General features: G+C 46.6%; 1 protein-coding gene across 1 annotated transcript in view; it reads left to right on the forward strand.

Annotated features, from left to right (window-relative positions):
• The window catches only part of LOC138568883 (vomeronasal type-2 receptor 26-like), a 109,406-nt gene that overhangs the window by 55,830 nt on the left and 26,552 nt on the right, over nucleotides 1-27,024 (forward strand). Inside the window, exon 3 of the mRNA XM_069646664.1 lies at nucleotides 26,106-26,229. Within this exon, the coding sequence (XP_069502765.1) occupies nucleotides 26,106-26,229 (124 nt within the window). The remainder of the gene's footprint in view (nucleotides 1-26,105; nucleotides 26,230-27,024) is intronic.

Here is a 27,024-nt window from a genome sequence, read left to right on the forward strand (position 1 = left end):
CTGTGGCACTCCCGCTACTTGCTGTGTCCCCAAGCTGTCGCCACTCATCAACATTGCTCCTCCTATAGCATATTTTGACAGTTTCTCAAGCTTCCTAGCATCTTCCCTTTTCCAATTTTTCTCTTGCAACGATCGTCAATGGTGCACAATGGTCAGCTGTATTTCTGGCCATGACTTTGCTTCCATACCCACCATCTTCTCGAGCTGTCTCTGTACCTGCTCTGGGAGTCCCTGACACAGAATATGATAAAATACAGGTATTGATTTGCCCCAAGGCTGTTGAGTTACCAAAGACCACTGTTTTTGAAAATTCTGAATGTAAGCAAGCAGATCTTCACCTTCTTGCATCTTTTGTGCCCTCATTGCACCCATATTTGACATATCAGGATATTGTACTCTAAGAACTTTCCAGACTGCCACTCTGCAATTATTAAATGGCACTCCATCATGAGCTGTGTTCTGTGCTGTGACACTTGAGTATCCTGTTCTTGTCCAAATGTCGTCAGCCCTTTCCCCAAGGATAGCTTCTAGAAGGCCCTTAATGCCCCTTATTTCTAAAGTATTTCCTCTTGTAATTTTTTTCCAATTCATAGACTAATTTCCCTGCCACACCGTTAAGCTGGGCAATGTGTATCTTAAATTGTCTTTATCCATTTGGTGCCATGGACAAAGGGAATTGCAAAATCCCAAAATCGCAATCAGCTCCCATCGTCTGCCTATCCATATTAGGGACAATGGTGCCTGATGGCCTTATTCCTGGTAATGACTTCAGTCTGCTCACATATGGTGGCGATTGCCCACTTTCACTATGAGATTGGCTCTTAGGTCGCTCTGGATACGCCAGACTCTGGTGAACTTTCTTCAGGTCTATCGAAATCTGACCATCTAACTTCCTTGTCTGTCTGAAAGCATCCCTCAGGACTGCATGCACCAACACCCTCCTCCTCACTGAAGGTTTCCCTGTCTTTGTGAGATATATCTTGTCCCCAACTAGTAGGGATGTCATCTTTCTCGTCTCTGTTTAGAGTCAGCCTGTCCAAAGACAAGGCTCTATGCTCGAGACTAAACAGGCCTCCCTCCTTGCCTCGTGACTGGGCAATTTCAGAACAATCTTCTTTTACTCTGTTTCTTGATTCACTTTTTGTCCTTATCTCCTGATAATCTTTCTCGATTCTGTCTCCCATATTTCCTAACTCAAAATTCTCCTCTAGGTTTACCCCAGAGGGTCCTGGCATTGCTTCTTGCGACGGGAGAAACTCCTCAATGTCTTCCCATAATACTACTGGACTCGGTTCCATTAGCTCTTTCTCAATGTAATCAATGTCGCCTACCCTCTGTCTTCTCTTTCATTCCATTTCCTCATCAAATGCCCTTTGTTTCTTTGATTCCTCCCTAGCCCTTTCTTCTTCCTGTTTTTTCACTTCCCTCCTCTCATTTGCCCTACGCACTTCTTTGACTTTCCGTCTTTGCATTCTTTTATCCCTTAATTTTTGTTCTTCCTCCGCTTCTCTCTTCTTTTCTAACCTATCTCATTCTTCGATTGCTCTTTGCTTGTTATCATGTCATCTTTGCTCTTCTGCTCTTTCTTCCTTTCTTAACTGTTGTTCCTGATACATCTGTTCTCCTCTTTGTCTACTCTTTCTTTTATACTCGTCTTCTCTCCATCACTTCTCTCGTTCTCTGTCTTTTTTATCTTGCTCATCTTGATCTTCCCCTTGCCTTACTTCCTCGATGCTCTTCTAAACAAGTTTGAGCAATATCTGACCACCCATCCATTCGTTCTGTATGAGCGATATCTCGTCAGCTTTGTCTTTTTCTCCTTTCCATCTCTTAATTTATCGTTCTATATCTAGGGTCATACTAGGCCGTTCACTTTTCTCTGTGTCCTGTAAGACTTTAGAGATCACATCCTTTTCTGGAGTTCTTTCTGGGCTCTCACAACTGCTCTATGCAGGCAGTTCATGTATCAAATTGCTGTTTCCTGCTGCTGCTTTAAGCTCTCTTAATGGCTACAGTCCTTCATCTTGCTGTAATATCGCCATTTACTTCAGGCACGGTAGGTGGAGCAGAAGCCTCAACACCCTCTCTTTACACTGGTTAAGCATCCAGTCTTCAGGAGGCAGGTTTTCCTGTTCCTCCTGGTACATCTTCCAAAGCTCTAGGCTAGCTAACCTTTCCTCCAATTTCTTTTCTGTGTGCGTAGCACGCAAGTATATGGTCATGCGTTGCAAAACTGCTTTTGACAGTGATTCCCCATGTGGCCATGGCATGAACATTTTATCTGCTGTGCCCTTGACCCATTCTACACTATATTGCTCACGCTTGGGTGCAGCTGTTTGCATGGGTGCATGAGTGGAGTAACATCCTCTCTTGTGACAAGTCTCACTCGACTGTCGCTACTTACCGTTATTTTACACAGAAATACTTTTCCAGAAAAACAATGAAATATGAGCGTGCACTAATCGTCACCGCTCCAAACCTCTATGTGCCACTTTAGCCCAATCTACCTATTCAGTCGATACCTTCAATGACTAAATAAATAATTTACTCTCAACTCTTAACACAATCTATAATTTGTCGCTCTTCGACATCTCATTATTTCCTCTATACATAAAATATATACAATCCACAAACGGACAAAGTGGCTGGCCCCAAAATGTATCTCTTCTCAGTGCTCCTTGCTGCTATTCTTACCCCTAAATTTACTCCGACAGGAGTATAAATTATTTCCTTTAGCAAACCTTGTTCACTTGCTGTCTATTTATCCACTTGGATTTTGAAATAATTTCTTCTAAACATTCCTTGAAGGTAGGATTATGGGCTTAATCTGTGATGCGCCTCGTCATATATATTTACGTGACACTCTTCTTTATTAACTAAATACCCCACCAACCCTCTGTTACTTTTTTTCCATTATCACTTTCCCCAATTAATACTCACTCAATTTTTGCCACCTTTCTCAATCTACTCACTGTTTGCTTTTCAGCGGCTGACCCTCAGGATCGTCTTCTACTCAACCAGCCACCATCCCCTTTGGGCCGCTCTGCTATTTGTGCAAACCAGGAGGGGATTCCATGAAAGAGGGACACGTCCCGCCTATCTCTTAATGTCTTGCAAGAACTTTTTTGGCCGCTATCGACAGGAAGCCTCACAGTCCTCCAGCTAAATGGTGGAGGACAGCCGATATTCCGAGACCCTTAAAAGCTGACTGGGTAAATGGACCTTTAACCATCCTACCTCTGCTACCACGTGAAACCAGATACTTGGGGTCCTTTAAAATGAGACAGTAATACTTAGAGATGGATGAGGATGTACAACTTACTGCCATGGTCACAGGCCCCAGAACACAAAAACCACACCATCTAGTGATGGGGGCAATGGGTCACTTGACTTACTTATGGGGCCCATAAACACAGGGGCCCTGGCTAGACTCAGTCCTGGCGCCTTTGGCACCAGGCTCATATTGAGATCTGAGTAGGAACACTATACTTCAGTGCAGGAGTGCTTTTACTTTATTTCAGTGCAGGAGTGCTTTTATTTACAAGAACTTTCCAGGAGCTGAAAGCCTTTATTCCAGAGAACATCCTCATGTGCTGACTATTCGGGTGTGGCAGGGTGTGGCAGGCAGGCTGAACCTGGTGGGTGTGGCTTCAGAAACTCAGCTATATAAGCTGCTCTATCCTTAAGGTTGGTGCTTTGTGTTGCTATGCACTCGCGTGCAACGTGACGCTCACTGCCGCTTGGACCAGTTTACTTACCTTTGAAACCAGGCATTCTCCTGCATACTCACCGCCAGCAAACTGGTGCTTCATCACTTCATCTGCAGACTCCTCCCCTGACATCCAGTGATCTTGATCCCGACGCCCCAGCACCGCACTCCGCATCCACAAACTCGGACCCTGTGAAGAAGAAGAAAGACAAGGTTAGAACACCCGTCCTACGGCCGCTCCGCATTTGAACCCTGCGCTTCCCCTAGTTAACAATTTACCAGCTACTGTACCGCTGCAGCTTCGTTCCTCATTCCCTCCAGCTGCCGCTTCGAGCTCCGCAGCTTCTGCCGGGCAACCAACATCACCTGCAAGGGAAGAAAGCAAAAGAACAAACATCAAAAGTGGAACAGACAGCAATACAAGACAATGGGCCTCATTACGACCCAGGCGGACTTCGCGGTGCTAAATGCACCGCGAAGCATGGCGGAAAGCCGCCGATAGCGCCATGGGGGTTGGCGGATTTACCGCCCCATTCCGACCTCGGCGGAGCGGTAAATCCCCAATCCCCATTCTGCCCTTCCCCATTCCCATTTTTGCCCCATAGGGTATAATGGGAGTGGGGAAGGAGTTAATTACGCCACCGTAAAATACGGTGGCGTAATTAACAACGAGGTCCCGTAGCGCCATGGTTTTCTCCGGCTGGTAAAACCAGGCGGAGAAAACCTCCATGGCGCTACGGGAACTCGTAGTATGGCGGAGAGGTACGCCATGCACTACGCTGGCGTAATACCCTCTCCGCCAGGGTCCTAATGAGGCCCAATGAACTTTACGATACAACAATAACAGACGTGGAAAGACAAAGACAAACAGGAACACTTACCTGAAGTATAGTGGCTTAGTCGCAATAGAACTGGACTGCCACATGCAAGGGACCAGTGAAGGAACTCGGTCCAGATCATACAAGCGCCCCTGCCAGAAGCAGCAGGACAAAGTGCTCAGCAAAACAAATCAACAGGTGAGCTTTCCAGGGACAGCGCATCCCACGGGTACCATGGTTTGGGAGAAGGGGTCTGGAAGGGAATCAGGCACACCAGCTGACCACCATACTCACGCCCCCCCTATTCTCCACACAGGAGCAGTCCCGAGCAGCATCCCCTATTACCACCAGTCACCACATAAGCACAGAGAGCGAAGTCGGACCCGAGCAACCTCACCCCCGGGAGGACTGCAACCGTGCCCCAATGCCTCCGCAGAGACCAGGTGAGCGTAACACTTACTCATACATCAAATATCAAACCGACTCAGGAAGTTGTCAAAACTTGGTACTGTTTTATTAACAATTATCTAAAACAGGGAGTTACAATGGACATCAATGGACGGTCGCTCGATTTCTCGCACTCAAAGCATTTAATTAAAAAAAAACATTCGTATACTAAAAATGTGTCACTACTGACGTCATACTACGTGGCAAACTAAGAAAACCTACTTGGGGATGTGATAGGTTTAAAGGGAACATCTAGGTATAGGTTCCATACTGACGGGGGTTGTGATTGGGTCTTTAAGATCAGATGGACAACTAAGCCCACCTTAAGTGCAAGTCATCTTCTGTGTACTACTAATAATCAACACTCTATTAGTTATACAAACTCTTTGATACGTGGCCCACTACAATTGGCTGGCATGCTTGCACCATTCCGGAAAATTCCACTTCCTAACAGCACGCCAGCTGGTTACCCCAGATGCTAGGAGGGTTGGCCTGGTCATGCCTCCCCACCCAATTAGCCTAACATCTATCATCACTCCTGCGGTCTGCCATTCAATTAGGCTTTGAGCTTGGCCTTAAAGAGGCTCACTGTGCCTGAGAATAAAAGTTAGTGTGGCATGGTCTTATCTTCTGGTTTCAGGGTAGCTAGACCCAAAATCTATTTCGATCTGATCATGTGACTGGAGACCAAGTTTTCGAGATTCTTAAAGTAAGAAATTGCTGCTACTGCCCAGATTTGTTAAACAAATGTATTTCTCTTTTTTTTTATTTCTTCCCCTGGACCAGGATGATTAAATTTGGGCAATATGGCTAGGTTGTATGTATTGAATTTGGGCAATTTATTTTATGGAAATTGTTTTAGCATTCTTTTTCTATTGTGTATTTGTAACATATGATATTGACTGTATTTTACTAATGACGAATTTTGTGTATTCTGATTGTAAAGGTTTCACATGTAAACCGTGTACAAATAAAGAAGAAATAAAATGGAATGGTGACAGCAAGCACTTTATTAGGAGTGTAAAAAGTGCTGTAAGATTTCAAAGAATGTTTTGCAAGTGTTGCTTAAATGGGATCTGTTTTAAGGAATCTAGTTGACTCGAACATTGATTAGAGGTTAGTATGTGCTTACATCAGCAATGCGGCCTCTGTCAGATCAGTCCATAGTTACCTGTGAAGAGTGATCGAAGTGCATGGACACCCGAGGTCCTCTGGGCTAGTTGCTTGTGTAACCCTGTGACCCACCGTGTACACATGTAATAGAAATCTAAGGGAGTACTATGGCATTGGCTCTTCAGGCAGTGCCATCAGCCATCTGTAAAAGGAAAAAGAAAAATGCCTGTATTTATAGAACGATTTAGTGGTAGTATTTAAAATGTAAGCAGGCTGCATCAGATGGATGCAAAATAACAACAGATAATCCTCATTACCTCATCCACTTTCCCTCGCCAACTTCATCGCATAGGACGTCTTTCCTCCACAGGTGGGAGGAAGGGGAGAAGGGAGGGAAGCTGGGGTAAAAGCTTGCATGTAAAATAGGAAAGCTGTGTTTCTTGAGAGCTGGAAAGGTTTTATGTGACATGGGGGACTTGTCTAGTTGTAGCTCTTATGAAGCGCTGAGAAGGATGAGGCTCTATCTCCCACTTCTGTTGATTCAGGCTTTGCAAGACCCATGTTGTACAGTGAGGCCTCTAAGTGCTTTGAATGACCTGCAAACTCGTGACCTTAAACTCTCCTAATTGGTTCCACTCTATAGAGAAGTTTTAAAGTCTGGACTTATTAATTCTAAGACAATCATGCTGTCTTAAAATAAAACAACTCAACTTTTCCAAAGGATCTATGGAGGCCATACCTGTAGCCACAAATTGCCTAATTACGTTTGCAGAGCTCTGCTCTGCAGCCATTCATTTTTTTAAAAACAATTGTATTGCTTATTCAAACAAACAAAACCAACACAAACCAAACACGCAGTGCACATATCAACAGTTCAATTGTTCATTGCATAATTTCGGACACTGCTTCCCTTATCCCCCCCCTTATGAGCCTATTTATTCCACACACTCTGTATCGCGTAGTGGGGTCTCACTTCCTGTGGATTCTGTCAGATCTTGTATCGTTCCAAACAATTCTGCTATTAATGGTTTCCATGCCATCAGGGTTCCCGCCTCTTCCTCACCCCTATATTGCTCGCCTCTTGCCCACTTCTACAACTCTTTGCACCACACCTCCACTCGTGGTCTATGACATGTCTTCCATCCCATGGCAATGCTTCTTTTTGCAAGCACATACGCTAGATCTTTCAATTTATTAACATGCTTAAGTTTCTGCGATCTGGGGAAGCCCCCAGCAAGCAGGCCCAGGCTGAATCTATAGTAATCATGAACCCCTTTTCCGCTAGTTTCCGTGCTACTTCACCCCAGAAGCGCTCAATTACTGGGCATGGCCAAAACATGTGTACCATGTCAGCCCTTTCTTCGTCGCATTTGGGACATGCTTGTCATCCCTCATTTTCAAACCTAGATATCCTTTGAGGTGTCATATATGCCCTGTGTGTGATATATAGTTGTATCTGTTTTAATCTCGCATTCCTTGACACCTTCTTGTGGTACCTCAGGGCACGTTCCCACATCCCATCCTCTATCGGGGCTCCTACTTCTGCTTCCCTGGCTAGTCTTAATTGTGTTAATTCCTTCCCAACCTTAGACATCATCATCTCATACAATCTAGAGATCTCATGCCCCCCCTCCGTTATATCATATATTGTATCTATGGTAGCATCTGGTTCTTCTTCCAGTGCTGTTTTAGGCCATATTCTTCTAATTCTCTGAACCATTCTGTGATATGTGATATACTGGCCCGTGTGTAACCCCATTTCCTCTCCCAGCACTTCAAAATGTATGATAGTCCCCTCTTGCCAGACATCTCCCATCGTCACCAACCCCACTGATTCCCAGTGGTTCCTAATTGTCATCCTTAGATGCTCATCTCCTCCTGCCAATGCAGCCAGTGGTATCTGCGGGGAGCATGGGGATGGGTTTTCCATCATCTGGCATGCCCGGCGCCACATCTTCCACCCAAGCATCATCGTTTTAGGGCGCTCTTTCATTTCTGTCTTGGGCAGCCAGATCCTCTCCCTTAAATAAAATGGGGCACAATCATGTCTAAACAGCCTGGATTCAGGGGTCACTTCATCTCAGAGCCATTTGGCGATATATTGCAGTTGGCTCGCTACATAATAGACCTCATAATTAGTCAGTTTTATCCCCCCTTTTTCATTAAAGTTCTGCAGCTTCCATAGTGCTACCCCATTCCAGGTACCATGCCACAGGAACTCCCTGCACATGCTGTTCAATTTAGTGAAAGACTTCTTGGGTATCAGGTACGGAATAGTCCCAAAATAATGCAGGAGCCTGGGTAGGACCACCATCTTAAGCATTGCCCCTCGTCCCATCATTGCTAGAGGCAACTTCACCCAGAATTTCATACACTCCTCGATTTTCTCAATGGCTACCTCGGTATTATGCCTGTGCTCCACTTCCACCGTGTGGTACACGTCTATCCCAAGATACCGGAAAGTACTAATAGGCCAAGGTGTTTGCAGCACCGGTAACCTTCTAACAGGGATTCCCTTATAACTGCCTAACGGGAAAATACTCGATTTTTGAGGATTCACCGCTATGCCAGACAGCCCCGCATACCTCTCCATCACCTCCAGGATGTACTGGAGATTTTCCTCCGGGTGCCTCAGGTACAGCAGCAAGTCATCCGCATATAAGGAGATCAAGTGCCGTTCCCCTCCCACCTCGATACCTATAGTATCGTATTGTTGTCTGAGGTATATTGCCAAGGGCTCCAAAGCTAAGAGCATAGGGGACCATGGGTACCCCTGTCTGGTGCCCCTGTCAAGTTGCCACCTTTCGGATATCACTGATCCTGTTCTGACTCTGGCCAGCGGTTCACTATATAGCATCTTTGCCCACCTTATGTATCCAGGCCCCATACCATAGCCTGCCAAGGCCACCAGCAGCCATGGCCACTTGACCGAATCGAAGGCCTTTACTGCGTCCAAGGACACAATTGCCATTTCGCCCTCGTTCCTGCTCCCCCAATCAATAACCTGATGGAGCCGTCTATGATTATGAGTTATGTTTCTATTCGGGACATAGCATGTCTGGTGGGGTGTATTAGTTTGCCAATAACTCTTCGCAGTCTGTTTGCCAACACAGCCGTCAATATCTTGCTGTCTTGGTTCAACATCGACAAAGGTCTATAGGAGCCACAGCTATGCCCAGGCTTGTTGGGTTTGGGAAGCGATATTATGATCGCTTCTCTAAGTGACTCTGGCAGCCGTCCCACCTCAAACGCTTCATTTAACATATCCAACATTGGGGGGAGCACTTCCTCTCTACATACTTTATAAAATTCACTTGGGAACCCGTCCGCTCCCAGAGTCTTACTAGTAGGTAGCTGCCTCACCACTTCTTCCTAACTCTTCCAAGGTAATCGGTGCATACAGCTCCTCTCTTTCTTCGGCACTTATCGTAGGCAGACCTATGTCCTCCAGCGTTTCTATTATTTCTTCATAGCTACTTCTCTCCTCATCCCCATATAGTACCCTATAATAATCTGCAAACTCCTGATAACTCCCTCTTGGGTGTCAGCTACACTACCATCTTCTCCCGTTATCGTTCTAATGGTGGGTCTGGGGATCTCACTCTTGTACAACCATGCCAAAAGCCTTCTTGTTTTATCTCCTCCTGCATGCTGTCTCTCTATATATTTTTTATAGTTGAGATTGTACAGTCTGTCCCATTGCTCCGCACATGTCTGCTGCAGGTTAAGTATCAGCTTCATGTCTCTCTCAGTGTCACCTCCCCCCTCAATGCCTTTTCCAATTCCCTTTCTGTTTCTTGTAGGTCGGCAAGGATCCCACCTTGCAGGCCTTTAGATGTTGCTATGGCTACGCCTCGCATCACCACCTTGAAGGCTTCCCATAACGTGCTCCCTGAGTCCACGCTACCCATATTCACCGCAAAGTAGTTTATAATCTCCTCCCTTATATCTTCCCTAAAAAAGGGATCTTTAAGCGCCTCTGCCCGGATGCACCATGTCGGGATCCTTGCTCTCGGGGGACAGTATTTCCAGCCAAGAACCAGGGGTGAGTGGTCCGAGAGGACCCTCGGCTCATATTCTGCCTGAGTAATCTCTGTTATTCCCTCCTACGAAGCAAAGACCTAGTCCAGCTTGTATGCGGGGCGGAATAGTGTGAATATTGCCTTTCTTGGGGGTATCTCGTTCTCCACACATCTGTTAGACCAAAGTCGTCCAGCAGTATCTGCAGCGCTTTAGCCGCTGGGCGGGTCTGTCAATCTTCCCATCTGATCTATCCAACCTGGGGTTTTATACACAGTTAAAATCCTCACCCCAGATCACTGCACTCCCCATATACATGCTAAGATTAGTACTCAGAGTTCTGAAATATGCTGCCGTATTCAGATTGGGGGCGTATGTATTTACAATGCTTATCTCCCTATTATCCACCAATCCCCTCAGTATGACCATCCTCCCATCCGTTTCTGCAGTTTCCTGCAACAAGTGAAACAGGAAATGCGGCACCACCAGATGAGCACTCCTCTAGCATAAGCAGAATATGTCAAGCCCGCCAAGACCCCTTTCCATTTCTTCTCAACCGTCCCCACCTTTTCCTGTGTCAGGTGAGTCTCCTGCAACAGTGCAATATCTATCTTTTGTCTGCGCAGGTACAACATCATCTTGTTCATCTTTAGGTAACTATTGAGTCCCCTGACATTCCATGTAATTATTTTAAGGTCCCCCATGACCCATTAGAGTTCCCATTCCCCTCCCATCGGTACAGTCCAGATCCTCCTTCCGTCTCAGTCTATATAGGCTCGTTCCCCAGTTCAAACTTCCCTTAACTTCAAACACCCAAACACCCCTCACCATTTCCCTCCCGCCGCCCTTCCCTTCCTCAACTCCCCCCCCAACTGTTGCCCAGCTCCATCCCTGGATCTCAGGCACCCCGCAACTAGCACTTTCTGGCAATAGCCTGTACTCGAAGCTCAGCAGGGCGAGGAAGCCCTAGTGGCTATCCTGCTACTTCTACTACTACTTGGGGGGTAAGGTGCCTGTGTTCTGCCGCTCCTATTTGCTGCAATTCAACCACATACTAGTATCCAATTTGTTAATATATTCAAAACTCTATATTCCAGTCCAATGCACATCAGTAGAATCAGGGATTTCCTAACCTGGCTTCAGCACTACCCATCCCTACTCATCTGTCAATGTCTTTATCAAGTCTCTACTGGGATACCTCACAGTGTGATATACAGTATGCATAGAGTGTCTTAGTCACTTATCTTGTTCTACTTGGGCCTGTTCAGCATCTTGTTCCGGGCAGCCCTGTAGGTCAAGCCATGCAGCAGCTTCCTCTGGGGTGTCAAAGAAGAACATTCTACTCTTGTTCAATACTTTCAATCTTGCAGGGTACAGAAGCATATATTTGATGCCAGCCGTGCGCAGCCTTCTCTCCACCGCTACATAGCTATACCTCTGCCTCTGGACCAGCATTGTATAATCAGGATAAGCTGTAATAGTAGCCAAGGCTCTGTCTATCGTTCCTCCTTTCCTGAAATACTCCAAAATCTTCTCACAATCTTTATAGTTCACTATCTTGGCAATTATTGCACGAGGAGGGACTCCGGGCTTTGGTTTCCTCATAAGGGCTCTATGTGCTCGCTCCACTGTGAATCCTTGTGAGAGTTTGTCAGCTCCTATTTCCTGCAGGATCATATTCTCCACATAGTCCGTAGGGTCCTGGCCTTCTTCTCCTTCTGGCAGACCAACCACACAAATGTTGTTCCGTCCCGCTCTTCCTTCGGCCTCCTCCGCGCGATTCTCCAGGTTAGCCACTTGCTGCTTTAGTAAATGCACTTCCTTTGCATTATCAGTGCCGGTGGTCGTGTTAGTTTTGACTGCACTTTCCAGGCTGCTCGTTCTGTCTGCCAGTGCCCTGACATCTTGTCGCAGCAGGTTAACATCTATCCCCACCGCGTCTATTTTAGCCTCCAAGGAGGTCCTTAGGTCAGCCATTGTTATCCCCCAAGAATCTCTTAGTTCCGTTATGGCTGCCAGTATCTGGTGGTTTTCAGTCCCCAGGGAGCTTTCCGTGGGCCCACTTGCGCCCGCCTGAGTCGGCGTCGTTGGAGACTGCTGTGTCTTAGCAAACGCATCCATCGTGGGTTGTTTGCTCTTGCCTTTGATCACTCTCCCCGCAATCTTGTGATCTAGAATAAGTGTCCCAAGCCGCTCTGTCCGTGGCGTAGCAATTCTATCACTCCGTTTCACCGTGATATCCGCGGGTCACTACAGGTCCTGGCTATTGTCTTGGGGTGTCCCGCGTGGATTCTTGTGCGCTGAGCTATATGCTCTAGAGGGTTATGTCCACCTACGGTCCGATTGGCTTATCTGCCACCTAGCGCAATTTCGTATCTTGTGCTTTACAATATCAGCTCTTGATGCGCGGCCCTTGCGTTTTTAGGGCTATCTGCCTCCACCTAGCTCCTCGGGGATCGTGTGGCACGGAAGCCACGCAGTCATGTGCCCCAGACAGAGCGGAAAGGCCTCCTCTCTCCCTCGGCCTCCTGCACTTTTACTTTATGAGCACAGTGGTACAATTCCATTTATATTAGGTGCTCCATGGGCACCTTTCATGTCTAATGGCTGCCACAGTTAATGTCCAGCCCCAGATTCCAGGTCCCACATGTGCTTTAACCAAGGATAGCCCTCATTTGCTTGCTGGCAGTGCTTTGTTCTAGTTGTTTCCTTATTAATCTTGCCTGTCGTGTGGGAGAAGTGTCCAGCAAGCAGCGCCCGTTCGGTTTAATTACTGCTGATCATTGGAGGCAGCCAGCCTCTGCGCCTTGGTCTCACACACGTGGGTGCCTTCATTGCATGATGGTAGCGCTTCGTTTCAAGATGGTAGCCCTCAACTTCACCTATCGTGCAGAAAAAATGTCTTCAGTGGAGCCGCGCAGCTCCTGTATTTCAGTTGTTTCCAGCACCCAAAGAATCACTGGACTCAGCAAGTCTTATCCCCGCAGTCTTGGGGATACACACGGTTGCCCTCATGTATTTATGAAGCGCCCGATGCGCATACATGGGACCTCCGTTCCCGGTATTCATTACACTCGGCAGTTGTTCGTTACCCGGGCCATCCGCCACACCTCCGCTTTTGTAGTGCGGCACCCTTGCCTCCAACGTATTATCACTCGCGGGCGGCCGGAAGCCGCTCGCACGATATCCTCATATCACTGGGGGGGGCTGCGAAGACTCCAGCCACTGGCCCCCAACCTTCTCTTTGTGCGGCCACCGTGCTCGCAGCCTGGGCTCACACACACCTCCAATCCCCACACGGTAGCTCCTGACATCGTCACCAGTCGCCGCTCACCGTCCCATCGGCAGGGGTCCAAACGACCTCCAGGGAACAATGTATCCTTGTTCGCTTCGCGCCTGGGTCTATTCCGGTGATCCTGCGGTCGCGGCCGCTCGCCTTTTGTTATCCGCCATTTTGGATACTTTGTTTCAGGGCCACCAAACGTTGTAATGTAAATTTCGCTTCTGCTGCTCACACGATCTGCTCAGTATTTCAAGTAGTGGCAGGGCATCTATTCACACGCCCGTGTTTCCATTATTAGAGTGGGTTGTCCATTTTCAATGCATGTTATTAAGGATCGATGTCGGATCCCCGGAGCAGCTCTCATCAGGCACGTCTTGTTACATGGCAAGTTAGCCACGCCCCCCTGCAGCCATTCATTCATACACTTTGGGTTCCAGGACACTACATCATGAGCCTTTTGGGATATTCCTCGACTGCATTTGACCTCGTTATCCAGCAGTTATCCAGCAACAAACATGTAATTCAGTGGTTTAAATACCACCAGACTACATGCAATTCACACCAGGTTATCAAGCCTTAATTCAAAAGGGCCAGGCACAAAACGAGCATTAGTTGGCCATTGACCATAAAGCTTTGATATTCAGCATTCTTCATGGTGATGTAAACAAGAGGGGCTGCAGTACAAGAGTCGAAGGAGCTTGTTAACGTATTGTCACAGAGAAACTCAATAACACACAAAGGGCCTCATCACAAGTCAAGCGGAACGATAAAAAAAGCAGTTGTAACGCTATTACTGACACTTTACCACTCGCTCAGTGGCAGCCAGGTGTACCCGTTGCGTGCCTCGTTTCCTGACCAGATCTTCTTGGTCTTTTTAAGATGGCGTCTTTTGAGTATAACTTCAATGCCCACCTTGCCTCTAGAGCGATAAACACGTGTCATGACCTGCAATCTTCCTCCTCCTAAAAGGTGATCAAGAGGGTCAGGAGCGGAGTAGCCCCAGAGGCGTTCCCGTGGGTACAGCAGTCCAGCAGCGTCAGAGATACTGCAAGGCCCCTGTTGAGGGACCCGGGGGGGCTCCTTTACGAGAGTCACTGGGAAGCCGCCGGGATCTGAGCCGAGCGGGGATGAGGAGGGGACTCCTGTTCCCCCACCCAGTTCTACAATGAAACTTGTGGAGGTGCGGCAAAAAGAGGGTGATAGCCATGTCGAGCCCACCACACAGAGTATGTAGCGCCTGGGAAGCTGGAGCTTACCAAAGTCCTGTTGTCAGCGCCAGCAGGGAGCTTTCCCACCCCAATCAACACTCTGCTTGCCCAGAATCTCAATGGAGAAAAAGGGAATCACTGATGAGATAACATCGCCAGCACTAAGCGGTTCACCCGACGCGACCCCAGACTTTCAGCTCATAATCCCAATGGATCATTCCCGTCCCGGCACAAACCCGACGTAATCACTAGCGTGCAAATCGCTTTTACCACTGCTCATCATTCTCAGATCGTGCTGCCACTTATCCATAACTTCACGGCACTCTGTTATAAGATCCAATGCCCTTTGCGGCACGCCTAATTCTACAGTAATCGGCAAAACAAAAGTTAGGAATTATATTGAGACACGTGTAATCTGCGTACAAAGGAAGCGAGAAGGCAGAAAAGGACACTAAAAACGTCCACTCTGCAAAAGGAAAAGGCATTATACAATATCCATCAGAAGATTCAAAGGAATACAAGTGCATGCTACGTAAACAAGTAAACTGTCGAAACCTTTGCTATGCCTATGATCCATCCACCGGACTAATTCCTGGACTGCTTCACTGCTACTGTCTCAAAGGCCACCTACTATCCCTGCACTCATGAATATGAGTTTGGCTGACCTCAATACTATCTCTCCTGTGGCATTGTCTGTGTTTTTTCGGCTACTCCATCCACACCTAACTAACTTCATTCCCTTTCATTGCATTTATTACTTTCACTTGTGTTTTTACATTTCCTGTGCTCCATCTGCATTTTGCTGCCTACATTTTTAAAAGCATTTTTTATGTGTATAGTTGCATCTCTTTGCCACTCTTCGAATGTAATTGTGTTCCTGTTGGGTTTCACTTATTCTCTCCGACTCAATCTACTAGGCCTAGTGAGTTCAGCCAGAACTGTGCAGTGCTGCCACTCCTCCTCCATTCATTCGCTAAAACCTCTGCCCCTATTGCTCTCTCCAGCTCTCCTTTATTCCCCAACTGCTACACTATCACCTATCCTCCATCACTCTCCAAGTCCGGCAGGAAAAAGAAAAAAAATATATCCTGAGTGCAAACCCTGGACTTCCCATGGCAGACACCTATGTCAGTGCTATCTCTAGAGAGGTTTTCACTGATATCCTTGTCCCTTTCCCCTCCTCTGATCTCTGGACTCTCCATCTCATCTCCACTCTGTCTCCATCCTCATACTTCTCAATTAACGGTGGCACCAAGTGGGAAGTCATCTTGGCTGGCTTTGCATCCTCTTGTTGCTTTGTTAATGTCTATCACACTGGCACCATTCTGGTTCAGGGTTCACAACCCAATTTCCTTCTCTTTGACTGCATCTTGCCCTCTCTCATTAACTTCCTCCCTTCGCCTGCTTTTCCCCTTCTCTCTCTCTCCCTCCTCTGAATGGTGTACCACGCCGCTTTACCCCACCTCGGGAGACCTTCAAAAGCACAGACCACCTCCACCTGGCGACACTTAATGCCCGCTCAGCCAACAAACACTCCTCTGACATCTGTCTCCTTATTGAAGGCATTAACCTTGATATTCTCGCTCTTACCAAGACTTGGTTCAATGCCAGCTCAGTCACAGCCTTTGACTCCCTCCTCCCTGAAGGCTTCAAGATCATCTCCAATCCCTGACCCCGCCACACTGGTGTGGGGTTTGCCTTATTCTTCAGTGAGTGGGGTCCTGCCTCTACCTTACCTACACAGTCCTATTCCTCTTTTGAAAGCCTGGTCTGCAAGTTGGTCCCCTCTCCCACTTCCACCCTGGCCATTGCCACCATCTACCGGCCTTCAGGCGTCACCTCCCTATTCCTCTCAGAATGGACCGACTTCTGCTCTTCTTTACTTTCTGCCACCTCTAACCTTCCCTTCCTGGGTGATTTATACATTCAGCTGGTTCCCCTGGCTCTGCATCCACTCTATTCACTGACCTCTGCTCCTCGCTTTCCCTCTCCTTTCTCCCTTCTAGGCCAACCCACACACCTGGACATACCTGTGATGCCCTCATACACTCTAACCTGTCTCTCTCCCACCCACTAGTCTACCCTCTCTCCTGGTCAGACCACTCTCTCCTCTCCTTCCATCTGAGTCCCATTGGCCCACGGACTGCCACCCCCAAAAGTCACACCAACCTTGTACACCAACACCCACCCAACGAAACAAGTGACTGCATCTGCCTTCACCTCCACCTTCACCCCACCTTCCCCACCTCTGACTCGACCTCTGACTCTGCCCTCAGCAACCTCCATCTTTCCATCACCAACACACTTGACATTCTCAGTCAGTCATGAGGATCCGTCTCAAATCTGCCTCAAAACGTAACACTTGGCATGACACTGAACTTGCAGCCCTGAAACGAAAGTGCAGGGCAGCAGAATGAAAGTGGCTAATCTCAGGCTCCTCCTCTGACAAACTGGCCTGCCGTCTGCTCCAAAGGCAATACAGACTTGCCATCCATGCAAAGAAAAGAGCCCACATTCAGGCATGGGTCTCGGGCACATCCATAACTCGGCTGAACCTTTCAAAATCTACAGGGAACTAGCCAACCCCTCTGCAGTCTTCTTCTCCCCTTCTTCTTCCCAGGCCCTCTGCAATGCACTGGCCTCACACTTTCCACCACCAAAACTCAGGATATTCTGACCACCCTTTCTGCACTCCCTCACAACCCACCCCACTCCCCCTAGACTACACTTCTCCCTTCCCTCTTCATGCCTCCTTTTCCTCTTTCTCTCCTGTTACACCTGAAGAAGTTACCAGAGCTGTCCGCTCCATGAAGGTCTCTTCTAAACAGGTCCTCCCTTGCTCAGCCAGGACCATCAAGGATAACATTGGCTCTTGTGCCCCTGCTCTCTCTGATTTCTGCAATTGCTCCTTTATCATTAGAACTTTACCCTCCTCCCTCAAGCACTCCCTTGTGTGCGCACTCCTGAAAACACATCCTCTGACCCGAACAGCCTGCCAGCTATCACGCTATGTCCATCACCCCCTTCCTGGGAAAGCTACTTGAGAAGCTGGCCTTGCCCCAGCTTAACTCTCACACTAATTTTGTTGGAGGCCTCCATGACCATCAATCTAGATTCAGAGCATCCAGAGTCATGGAAACTACTCTTCTGAACACCCATGAAGAACTGCTTGCATCTCTGGACTCCAACTCCCCAGCTGTGCTTATCCTTCTCAATCTCTCCTCTGCATTTGACAAGTTAACCATTCCATCCTCATACAAATGCTCCACAATACACGTGGTATCTCTGAACGGGCACTGGATTGGTTGTGCTCTTTCCTAACTAACTGCTCTTCCCAAGTCATCCTGGGCCCCCTCTCCTCTCCTTCTTCCATCTCCACCTGTGGTGTCCCTCAGAGCTCTATACTCTTCCCCTGGCTCTTTAACATCTACATTGCACTCCTTGCACACCTCATCTCCTCTTTCTACTCCAACCTCCAGTGTTATGCAGACAACACAGAGATCTTTTTCAGATTACCTGCTGATCCTCTTGCACCCTCCATCATCCCTGACTGCCTATCTGCCATCCAGTCCTGGTGCGTCTTCAATGATCTCTGCCTCAATGCCTGTAAAACTGAGATCCTTCCCATTGGGAGCCCTGCTCCCTCCTTCTCCCCTTCACTCTGGCCATCCTCCTTGGGCTCCCCCCCTGTGCCTTCAACTGAAGCAAGAAACCTTGAAGTCATCTTTGACTTCGCTCTATCCTTCCTCAGTCACATTCAGGACAAGTCCAACTATCAGCTCTTCCTTTTCAAAGGAATTCTACCTTTTCTCACTTTCCATCAGAGGCTCAATGTGACTCAAGCACTGGTTCTCTCTAGACTTGACTACGGCAACAGCCTCCTCCTCGATCTTCCTTCTTCCACTCTGCAACCCCTCCAACCTATCCAGAACAGGTCAGTGAGACTTATCCTTGGTCTTAAAGCCAAGAACTGCATCTCTACTGCACTAAAAAGTCTTCACTGGCTCCCGATTGCTGCAACGATTAAATTGAAATCCCTCTGCATCATCCACCAGGCTGTCTGGGCCAGGGGACCACACAATCTTCAACTTTATCTCACTTAATACTTTCCCTCTAGAGCACTTCACTCCTCTGGAACCAAATGTATTTGTGTAAAGCGTTTTTCTAAACAGAGGGCAGTGAGTCGCTCTCTCTACTCTGCGGGCTCCCTCCTCTGGAATAGCCTCCCTCTCCCCCCTGCGCCTTGAGCAGGATCTTCTCAAATTCCTGAAGCTCCTTAAGACTTTCATTTGTTCCTCCTCCTTCCCTCCTTCTCTCCTCTGCTAATCCCACAGTTGCTGAATCTGTGTCCTTGACCCTTATGTATCTTCAGGGCCTTGACTTCCCGCACCAATTCTTCCCAGCTCCTGTCTGTCCACAGCACTTTGCATTTGCACACCCACTGCTCTGGAGACTCGCACTTACACATCCTTTGGCCCAGGCCGTTTAGCACTCTGCATTTCTAGCATTTCAACCATAGCTCACCCACAGGCTTTGACTCCCCAGCACTTACTGTCTTTTCCCGCTTCCTTCTGCGCTTGCACTTTCTGAATACTCACAAGGCATAGTAGGTTCATCTCCCTCCCTTTTCTCCCTCTGCTCTTAAATTTTGTGCTGTATTTTTACAATGTATTTCCCATACTTCCTCCCTTTCTGCCCTGTGGGCACTTTGAAACAGTTTATTCCTATTGTATAAGCGCCTAACAAGCAAACAATAAATAAATAAATAAATAAGTTGGGCAGAAAGTCGGTAGATTTACTTCCAGCTATGAGCTGGAGGTTAATCTGCAGACTTTCTGCCCATTTTCAACGCAATTATCAAAGTGTCAATGACAGTTCAAAGGGTTTATTAGGTTTTTTAAGAGGGCCCAATTAATGCCCATCACTCTCTCCCTCATCGTCCTGTGGGCTCACTCCACCCTAGCCCAGGACGATAGTCGCTAGTGATGGGTGACCCCCACTATCAAAGTCTGTCTTTCTATGGGTGGAGGCCTAATGGCCGACCCGTATCTGTCTTTCTCCTTACCGCAATCCCCAAGGGTATCCTAGTCTTAGGAAGGATAGCTCAGGGGCAACACGTTTTTGTCTTGGAAACAAGACAAAGCAGCACAACACAGGTTTGAATTATGATCCCACACTTGTAAACCACTTGCTGGTATTAAGCGGAATTATAAAAGAACAAATACAGTTATAATTATACCAGATGACAAATGATGTTGTTAGGGTTGTGCCAGACACAGACACCTTGCTGCTTACACTCTCATTCCCACTCTTTCTCCCTACTTCTCCCATTCTCCTGTCTCTCCCTTCTTTTCTCCTCCGTCGCTTGGGTCTTCACACACTTTCTCTCTCCTTCTCCATTCTCCTCTTCATAGCTTTCACTACAATTGCTCGTCTCTCCTCTAACTGCACCCCTCTTTTCACCTCTTACTACACCCCTCTTCTCACTACATCCCTCATCTCACCTCTCACTACATCCCTCATCTCACCTCTCACGTCAACAGCTCCTGCTATCTGGGGAGAGGGCACGGATTTTGATTGAGTCCCTTCACCCTGACGAGCAGAGGAGGAGGTTTAGGAATATCTAGAGGCGGTTGGAGTTGAATATCAGGAGTAGGAGTTGGGCACATCTGGAGGAGGATGGAGGCTGGTATAAGAAGGAGGCTGCAGAATACCATATGGGTGTGATAAAAGAAAGGCACAAGGAGGTTAGTCATATGGACGAAGTTGAAAAATATCAGATGTGTGTGATAGAAGAATGGCAGGAGGAGGTTGGTTATATAGAGGAGGTTAGAGAACATCAGATGGGTGTGACAGTATAACGGCAGGAGGAGGTTGTTCATGTGCAGGAGGTTGGCGAATATAAGATGGGTGGGATAGTAGAATGGCAGGAGGAGGTTACTCATCTGGAGGAGGTTGGAGAATATCAGATGGGTGTGATAATAGAACAGCAGGAGGAGGTTGGCCCTTTGCAGGAAGTTGGAGTGGAGAAGGAACATGATGCCAGAAAGCTGGTGGCTAGCAGAAGCAGGTAGGTTTAAGAGGGAATTCCTGGCCAAAGGCAAGAGGAAGGGGTGAGACCCCAATCTGAAGGTGTTGTGCCCACAGTGGGGGGAGGAGCAAGCATGCGGTGCAGTGTTGAGGAGTAGCAGGAGAAGTACAGTTGTACAGAGGCATTGAAGTGATGGCAAGTAAGGACCTAAGCCTGGGAGCCCCCTCAGGAGCCTGATGAGATAATCCTAGAGGAGTAACCCTATTTGGAGCCACTGTGGAATATGAAGGAAACTCTAGTGGTCCCTCTACTCACAATAAGAGACCAAATGCTGACTTAGCTACTTATGATTCATAAACACAATCAGTTTGGTAAGAATGCTGATATTATAAGTTAAAATTGATCAATATTTAGTATAGCAGCTCCATCTGTCTGTATTCTATATAGTGCGTTGAGCAGCAAAGCGTTGTTGGTGCTGAGGCAATATTTCCAGACGTCCTGATTCTTGATGGCATCAAGGCAATGAACACACTCACCCAGCTCTCTCATATACAGTGGCCCAAAATGCTGACATTGCATAAGCATGTGTCTTGGTGTCTTGCCAAGTCTGTGGCCTACTATACCTAGAACTGGCAGCTGATTGGCCAGGAGCAGCAGAATAAACCTATCCACCTTCACAAATGGGCAAATTATCAAATAAATGTGTGGGGTCAGGAATCTCGGCATGTTCTCAAAGACTTCTACATATGTTTTTTGCCTCCTCCATTTGTCATAATTACCCTTCGAACCCCGGGTTCTCAGCTTATCTTTCCACTTCCGACACAAAGCTGAAAGATCCTGGTACTAGTCAGGTAATCAAGAGATCAATTCAAACAACTTATAACACAGGGTTTCAAACCAGAACTTATCCCCGGGTAGAGATCCTATAGACGCAAAAAGAGTACTTGCGACCTTCTCCTTGGTTCTTTCAGAGTTTTAAAGTAAAGCAGACCTTTCCTTTCTGTAAACTGTCTCGAGCCTTATGACAGACATCAGCACACAAGAGGGCAGGGACAAGGTTCTCTGCCAAAACCTTCCCTCCACAATTCCCAGCCATTTTAGGTCCACACCTGTGACGGCTTCTAATCCATACAGAATGGATGGATAGAAACATTGCCTGCATAACCACAGTATTCCGTCCATGCTGCATCCTGATGGTTCCCTTGGGAATTGCGCAATTAGGGCTAGAAGCGGGAGTGCCTTTCTTTATCTGTCTTTGACTCGGCACGTATACTCACTCCCACCTCTATATTCCCTCCCAAGTACTTATAGCTGTCTACATATTCAGGTTTCCTTCCCATCAGATATCTAGAGTGCAGAGGAACCAGTTGTTTGTGAAACTGCATCACCTTTGTCTTGGACAGGCTAATTTCGAGGGCGTTCTCAATGGCATAGTGTCCCAGGGCCCTCAAGGAGGTGTTGAGTCCACCAAAGTATGATCCAGTAAAACTGTCCTTTGCATTTAGTACACAACTTATATGACCAACCTTGGGCGGACAGTTCAGTCTTCCTCTCAGCATTGAAGGTAGATCAGATAGGTACATGTTGAACAGGAGTAGGGCCAATATGCAATCCTGCTTCACCACCCTCTCTGTTGCAGTGGGTGCAGTGAAGGCCCCACCACTATCCAGTCTCACCATTACAATAGTATCAGAATGCATCCTCTTAAAGAAGGATTATAGATCTTCTGGGCAACCCAGCGTGGCCAGTGGAATCTATAGTTTATTCCGAATGACCACAAAAATTATATGGGAGAAGAGAAGAAACAATTGGCATTAAGACTGTCAGTGTCTGAGAAGGGGAATACTCTGGAACTTAAGAACTTTGAGAGTAAGGACACTTGTGCTTGCACTCGTTTGTTGTGGAGAATGACTCTTTTTTACTTGATTCTTCGTGGAAGAAATCCGAACCATTCCAAGAAGTGCATAGGTTTTGGGCACTGTATATTTTTCCCTAAGGAGTGTTTGAAGTATCTCTGCTATTTCCAAGCATCCCAGGGAGTGGGTGGAGGGTGAAAGGAAAATACAAGACCTAACAACCTTTCCCCTAGGGTTTTAATGTGGGAGATGTTCTAAAACCAATGTTTAATTTTATTTTAGTTAATTGCAGGAAACCATTCAAATAGGAATTAACAGTAGGGGGAAAATAAACGACTTGCTCTCTCTGTTGACCATGACCTTTTTGTGACGGTTATTATGTCCTGTGTCTTCCATTCTCGCTGCATCATGTCCTGTGTCACCCACTTCAGACCCCTCACTGTGTCATCACCTCTGTCTTGATACGTCTTTTCTGAAACCTACCACTGTTCTATCAAATGTGTCCCTTGTTCAATCTTATTGTCATGATATCATAAGCATATTTCTCCATCTTTACCTTGTGAAACACCAAACTCTGTGATATTATAAACTTCATCCTCAATGCCCCCTCCTCATACCACTAGCTCTTTTTTATTATCACTTGGTCCCCTATCTTCTCATCCACAAACCTGTGCCTCTGCATCATTTGCATCCATGTCCTCCATCACTTCCTCCTCAGACCACTCATTCTTTGGTGTCATCACCTTTGACCTCCAACTTCTCCTCCACAGTCCCTCCGCTGTACGTTTTTGCCATCTGTGTTCTCAATCTTCTCTGCAGATCCCTCACTCTGTGTAATCGCCTCCATCCATCCATCCATCCATCCATCCATCCATCCATCCATCCATCCATCCATCCATCCATCCATCCTTCCATCCATCCATTCATCCAACCTTTGCACGCATATGGTAACATCAACTGATTATCTCATGGCTTGCTTCTCAGACCAGTGCCATGTGTTATTGTCAGCTATGTCCTCCATCAGTCCCTCCTCATATCCCTTACTCTGTTACAATCACCTGTGTCTGCACCTCCCTCCACTGATTCCTTGCTCTGTCACTATCTGATGTGTCCTCATCTTCTCTGCACTGATTCCTTGCTCTGTCACTATCTGATGTGTCCTCATCTTCCCTCCACTGATTCAGTGCTTTGTGTTATCATCACCTGTGCCTCCATTTGCCCCACCTCAGACTCCTTGCTCTATGTTATGTTATGTTAACAAAATGTATAAAGCACACGTTCATCCGAAGGCACAATAGCAATCAACAAACAGATATAGGCCTAGCAGCATGATGTTAAAATAGAAGAGTCTTCAGAGCATGACGAAAGGATAGGTGATTAGTACTAGCCTGCAGCGGGAGGGGGAGAGCATGGCTCTATGTCATTATCAGATGGATCCCATGTCCCCTTCCACAGATTCCTTGCTCTGTGTTATTATCACATGTTCATCATCTTCTACCCCTGACGTTATTATTATCACCTGAGTTCTCATTCATCTTCCCTCCTCAGATTCCTTGCTCTATGTTACTAGCGGATGCTCTATGTTATTATCACATGGTCTCTATCTTCTCCTCCTCAGACCCCTCACATTATTATTATCAACTGTGTTCTCATTCATCTTCCCTCCTCAGATTCCTTGCTCTATTTCACTAGCTGATGCTCTGTGTTATTATCACATGGTCTCTATCTTCTCCTCATCAGACCCCTCATATTATTATTATCAGCTGTGTTCTCATTCATCTTCCCTCCTCAGATTCCCTGCTCTATGTCACTAGCTGATGTTCTGTGTTATTATCACATGATCTCTATCTTCTCCTCCTCAGATCCCTCATATTATTATTATCAGCTGTGTTCTCATTCATCTTCCCTCCTCAGATTCCTTGCTCTATGTCACTAGCTGATGCTCTATGTTATTATCACATAGTCTCTATTTTCTCCTCCTCAGACCCCTCACATTATTATTATCAACTGTGTTCTCATTCATCTTCCCTCCTCAAATTCCGTGCTGTCTGTCACTAGTTGATGCTCTGTGTTATTATCACATGGTCTCTATCTTCTCCTCGTCAGACCCATCATATTATTATTATCAGCTGTGTTCACCATCATCTCCTACTCAGACCACTCACTCTGTTTATAATCACTGGTGTCCTTCATCTTCCCTCCTCAGATTCCTTGCTCTATGTCACTAGCTGATGCTCTGTGTTATTATCACATGGTTTCTATCTTCTCCTCATCAGACCCCTCATATTATTATTATCAGCTGTGTTCTCATTCATCTTCCCTCCTCAGATTCCTTGCTCTATGTCACTAGCTGATGCTCTATGTAATTATCACATGGTCTCTATTTTCTCCTCCTCAGACCCCTCACATTATTATTATCAACTGTGTTCTCATTCATCTTCCCTCCTCAGATTCCTTGCTGTCTGTCACTAGCTGATTCTCTGTGTTATTATCACATGGTCTCTATTTTCTCCTCCTCAGACCCCTCACATTATTATTATCAACTGTGTTCTCATTCATCTTCCCTCCTCAGATTCCTTGCTGTCTGTCACTAGCTGATGCTCTGTGTTATTATCACATGGTCTCTATCTTCTCCTCGTCAGACCCATCATATTATTATTATCAGCTGTGTTCACCATCATCTCCTGCTCAGACCACTTTCTCTGTTCATCATCACTGGTGTCCTTAATCTTCTCTCCTCAGATTCTTTGCTCTATGTCACTAGCTGATGATCTGTGTTATTATCACATGGTCTCTATCTTCTGCTCCTCAGACCCCTCATATTATTATTATGAGCTGTGTTCTCATTCATCTTCCCTCCTCAGATTCCTTGCTCTATGACACTAGCTGATGTTCTGTGTTATTATCACATGGTCTCTATTTTCTCCTCCTCAGACCCCTCACATTATTATCATCAACTGTGCTCTCATTCATCTTCCCTCCTCAGATTCCTTGCTGTCTGTCACTAGCTGATGCTCTGTGTTATTATCACATGGTCTCTATCTTCTCCTCGTCAGACCCATCATATTATTATTATCAGCTGTGTTCACTATCATCTCCTGCTCAGACCACTCGCTCTGTTTATAATCACTGGTGTCCTTCATTTTCTCTCCTCAGATTCCTTGCTCTATGTCACTAGCTGATGCTCTGTGTTATTATCACATGGTCTCTATCTTCTGCTCCTCAGACCCCTCATATTATTATTATCAGCTGTGTTCTCATTCATCTTCCCTCCTCAGATTCCTTGCTCTATGTCACTAGCTGATGCTCTGTGTTATTATCACATGGTCTCTATCTTCTCCTCATCAGACCCATCATATTATTATTATCAGCTGTGCTCACCATCAACTCCTGCTCAGACCACTTGCTCTGTTTATCATCAAGGGTGTCCTTAATCTTCTCTCCTCAGATTCCTTGCTCTATGTCACTAGCGGATGCTCTGTGTTATTATCACATGGTCACTATCTTCTGCTCCTCAGACCCCTCATATTATTATTATAACCTGTGTTGTCCATCCTACCCTCTTCAGACGACTGGCTCTGTGTTTATCATCACTTGTGTCCTTCATCTTATCTCCTTAGATTCCTCGCTCTGTGTGCAGTGAGAGCTGCTCTCCTGGATACCGCAAGGTCCTTCAGAAGGATCGGCCAATCTGCTGCTATGACTGCTCCCCATGCCCTGATGGAGAAATTACCCACTTAAGTGGTAGGTGAGAACATTTATACACTGACTAAAATCAAAAAAAGTGGAAAAGACAGCTCCTATGTCCCGGAGCACGTGATTTTGGGTGGAATCAAAAATGAGAACATGATTTAAATGTTTAAGAAGGTATTTGTGCAGGTGCTGATATTTCCCCTTGTTCCACTCCCAGCTGATCCATGTACTATAATCAATCACTTCTTAATTCTTCCGATGTCTGTTCATTGAATCACATTAGTCACGTGGCCAATATATAAAAACATGGCTCTTTCAACACCTGACCAAGGACTAATTCCAACAGATGCACATACTGTGCACAGACCTCAACTCACAGTACTGCGCTACTGTTAAAAGATGCCAGCCCACATGAAGGCTGCCCACACTCTGCCCAGCGCTCCACTGCACTTGAGATAAGTCCACGCTTTAAACAATCAAACATAAAATAGCAATAATATATCTCCAATCCTCTTTATTTTTGTAAATGCCAAATTTGTATCACTTGCAACAAAACTCATATTATTGCACTTTAGTCATGGGTGAACCTATTTGACTCAATCTCTAATCACCAGATTTAAGTAACTTCAACATGGATCTGCATATCCAAGCACATCTGCTGCACACCTGCTTCACACCTGCTGCACACATGCTGCACACATGCTGCAACAGGGTAAGCATGAGGCTTTGCTCCCCGATACTAATAGAAACATTGCTCCCAAGGGCTGAAGCAGCATGATATAAAGGCTGCCTCCTTGGTAATGCACATTAGGAAGCATGAAAAGCTCAGCGTAGACCATCCTCGTG

This window comes from Ambystoma mexicanum, chromosome 2q (assembly GCF_040938575.1).
Source record: "Ambystoma mexicanum isolate Mex_15411 chromosome 2q, UKY_AmexF1_1, whole genome shotgun sequence".
In the NCBI taxonomy this organism is placed as follows: Eukaryota; Metazoa; Chordata; class Amphibia; order Caudata; family Ambystomatidae; genus Ambystoma; species Ambystoma mexicanum.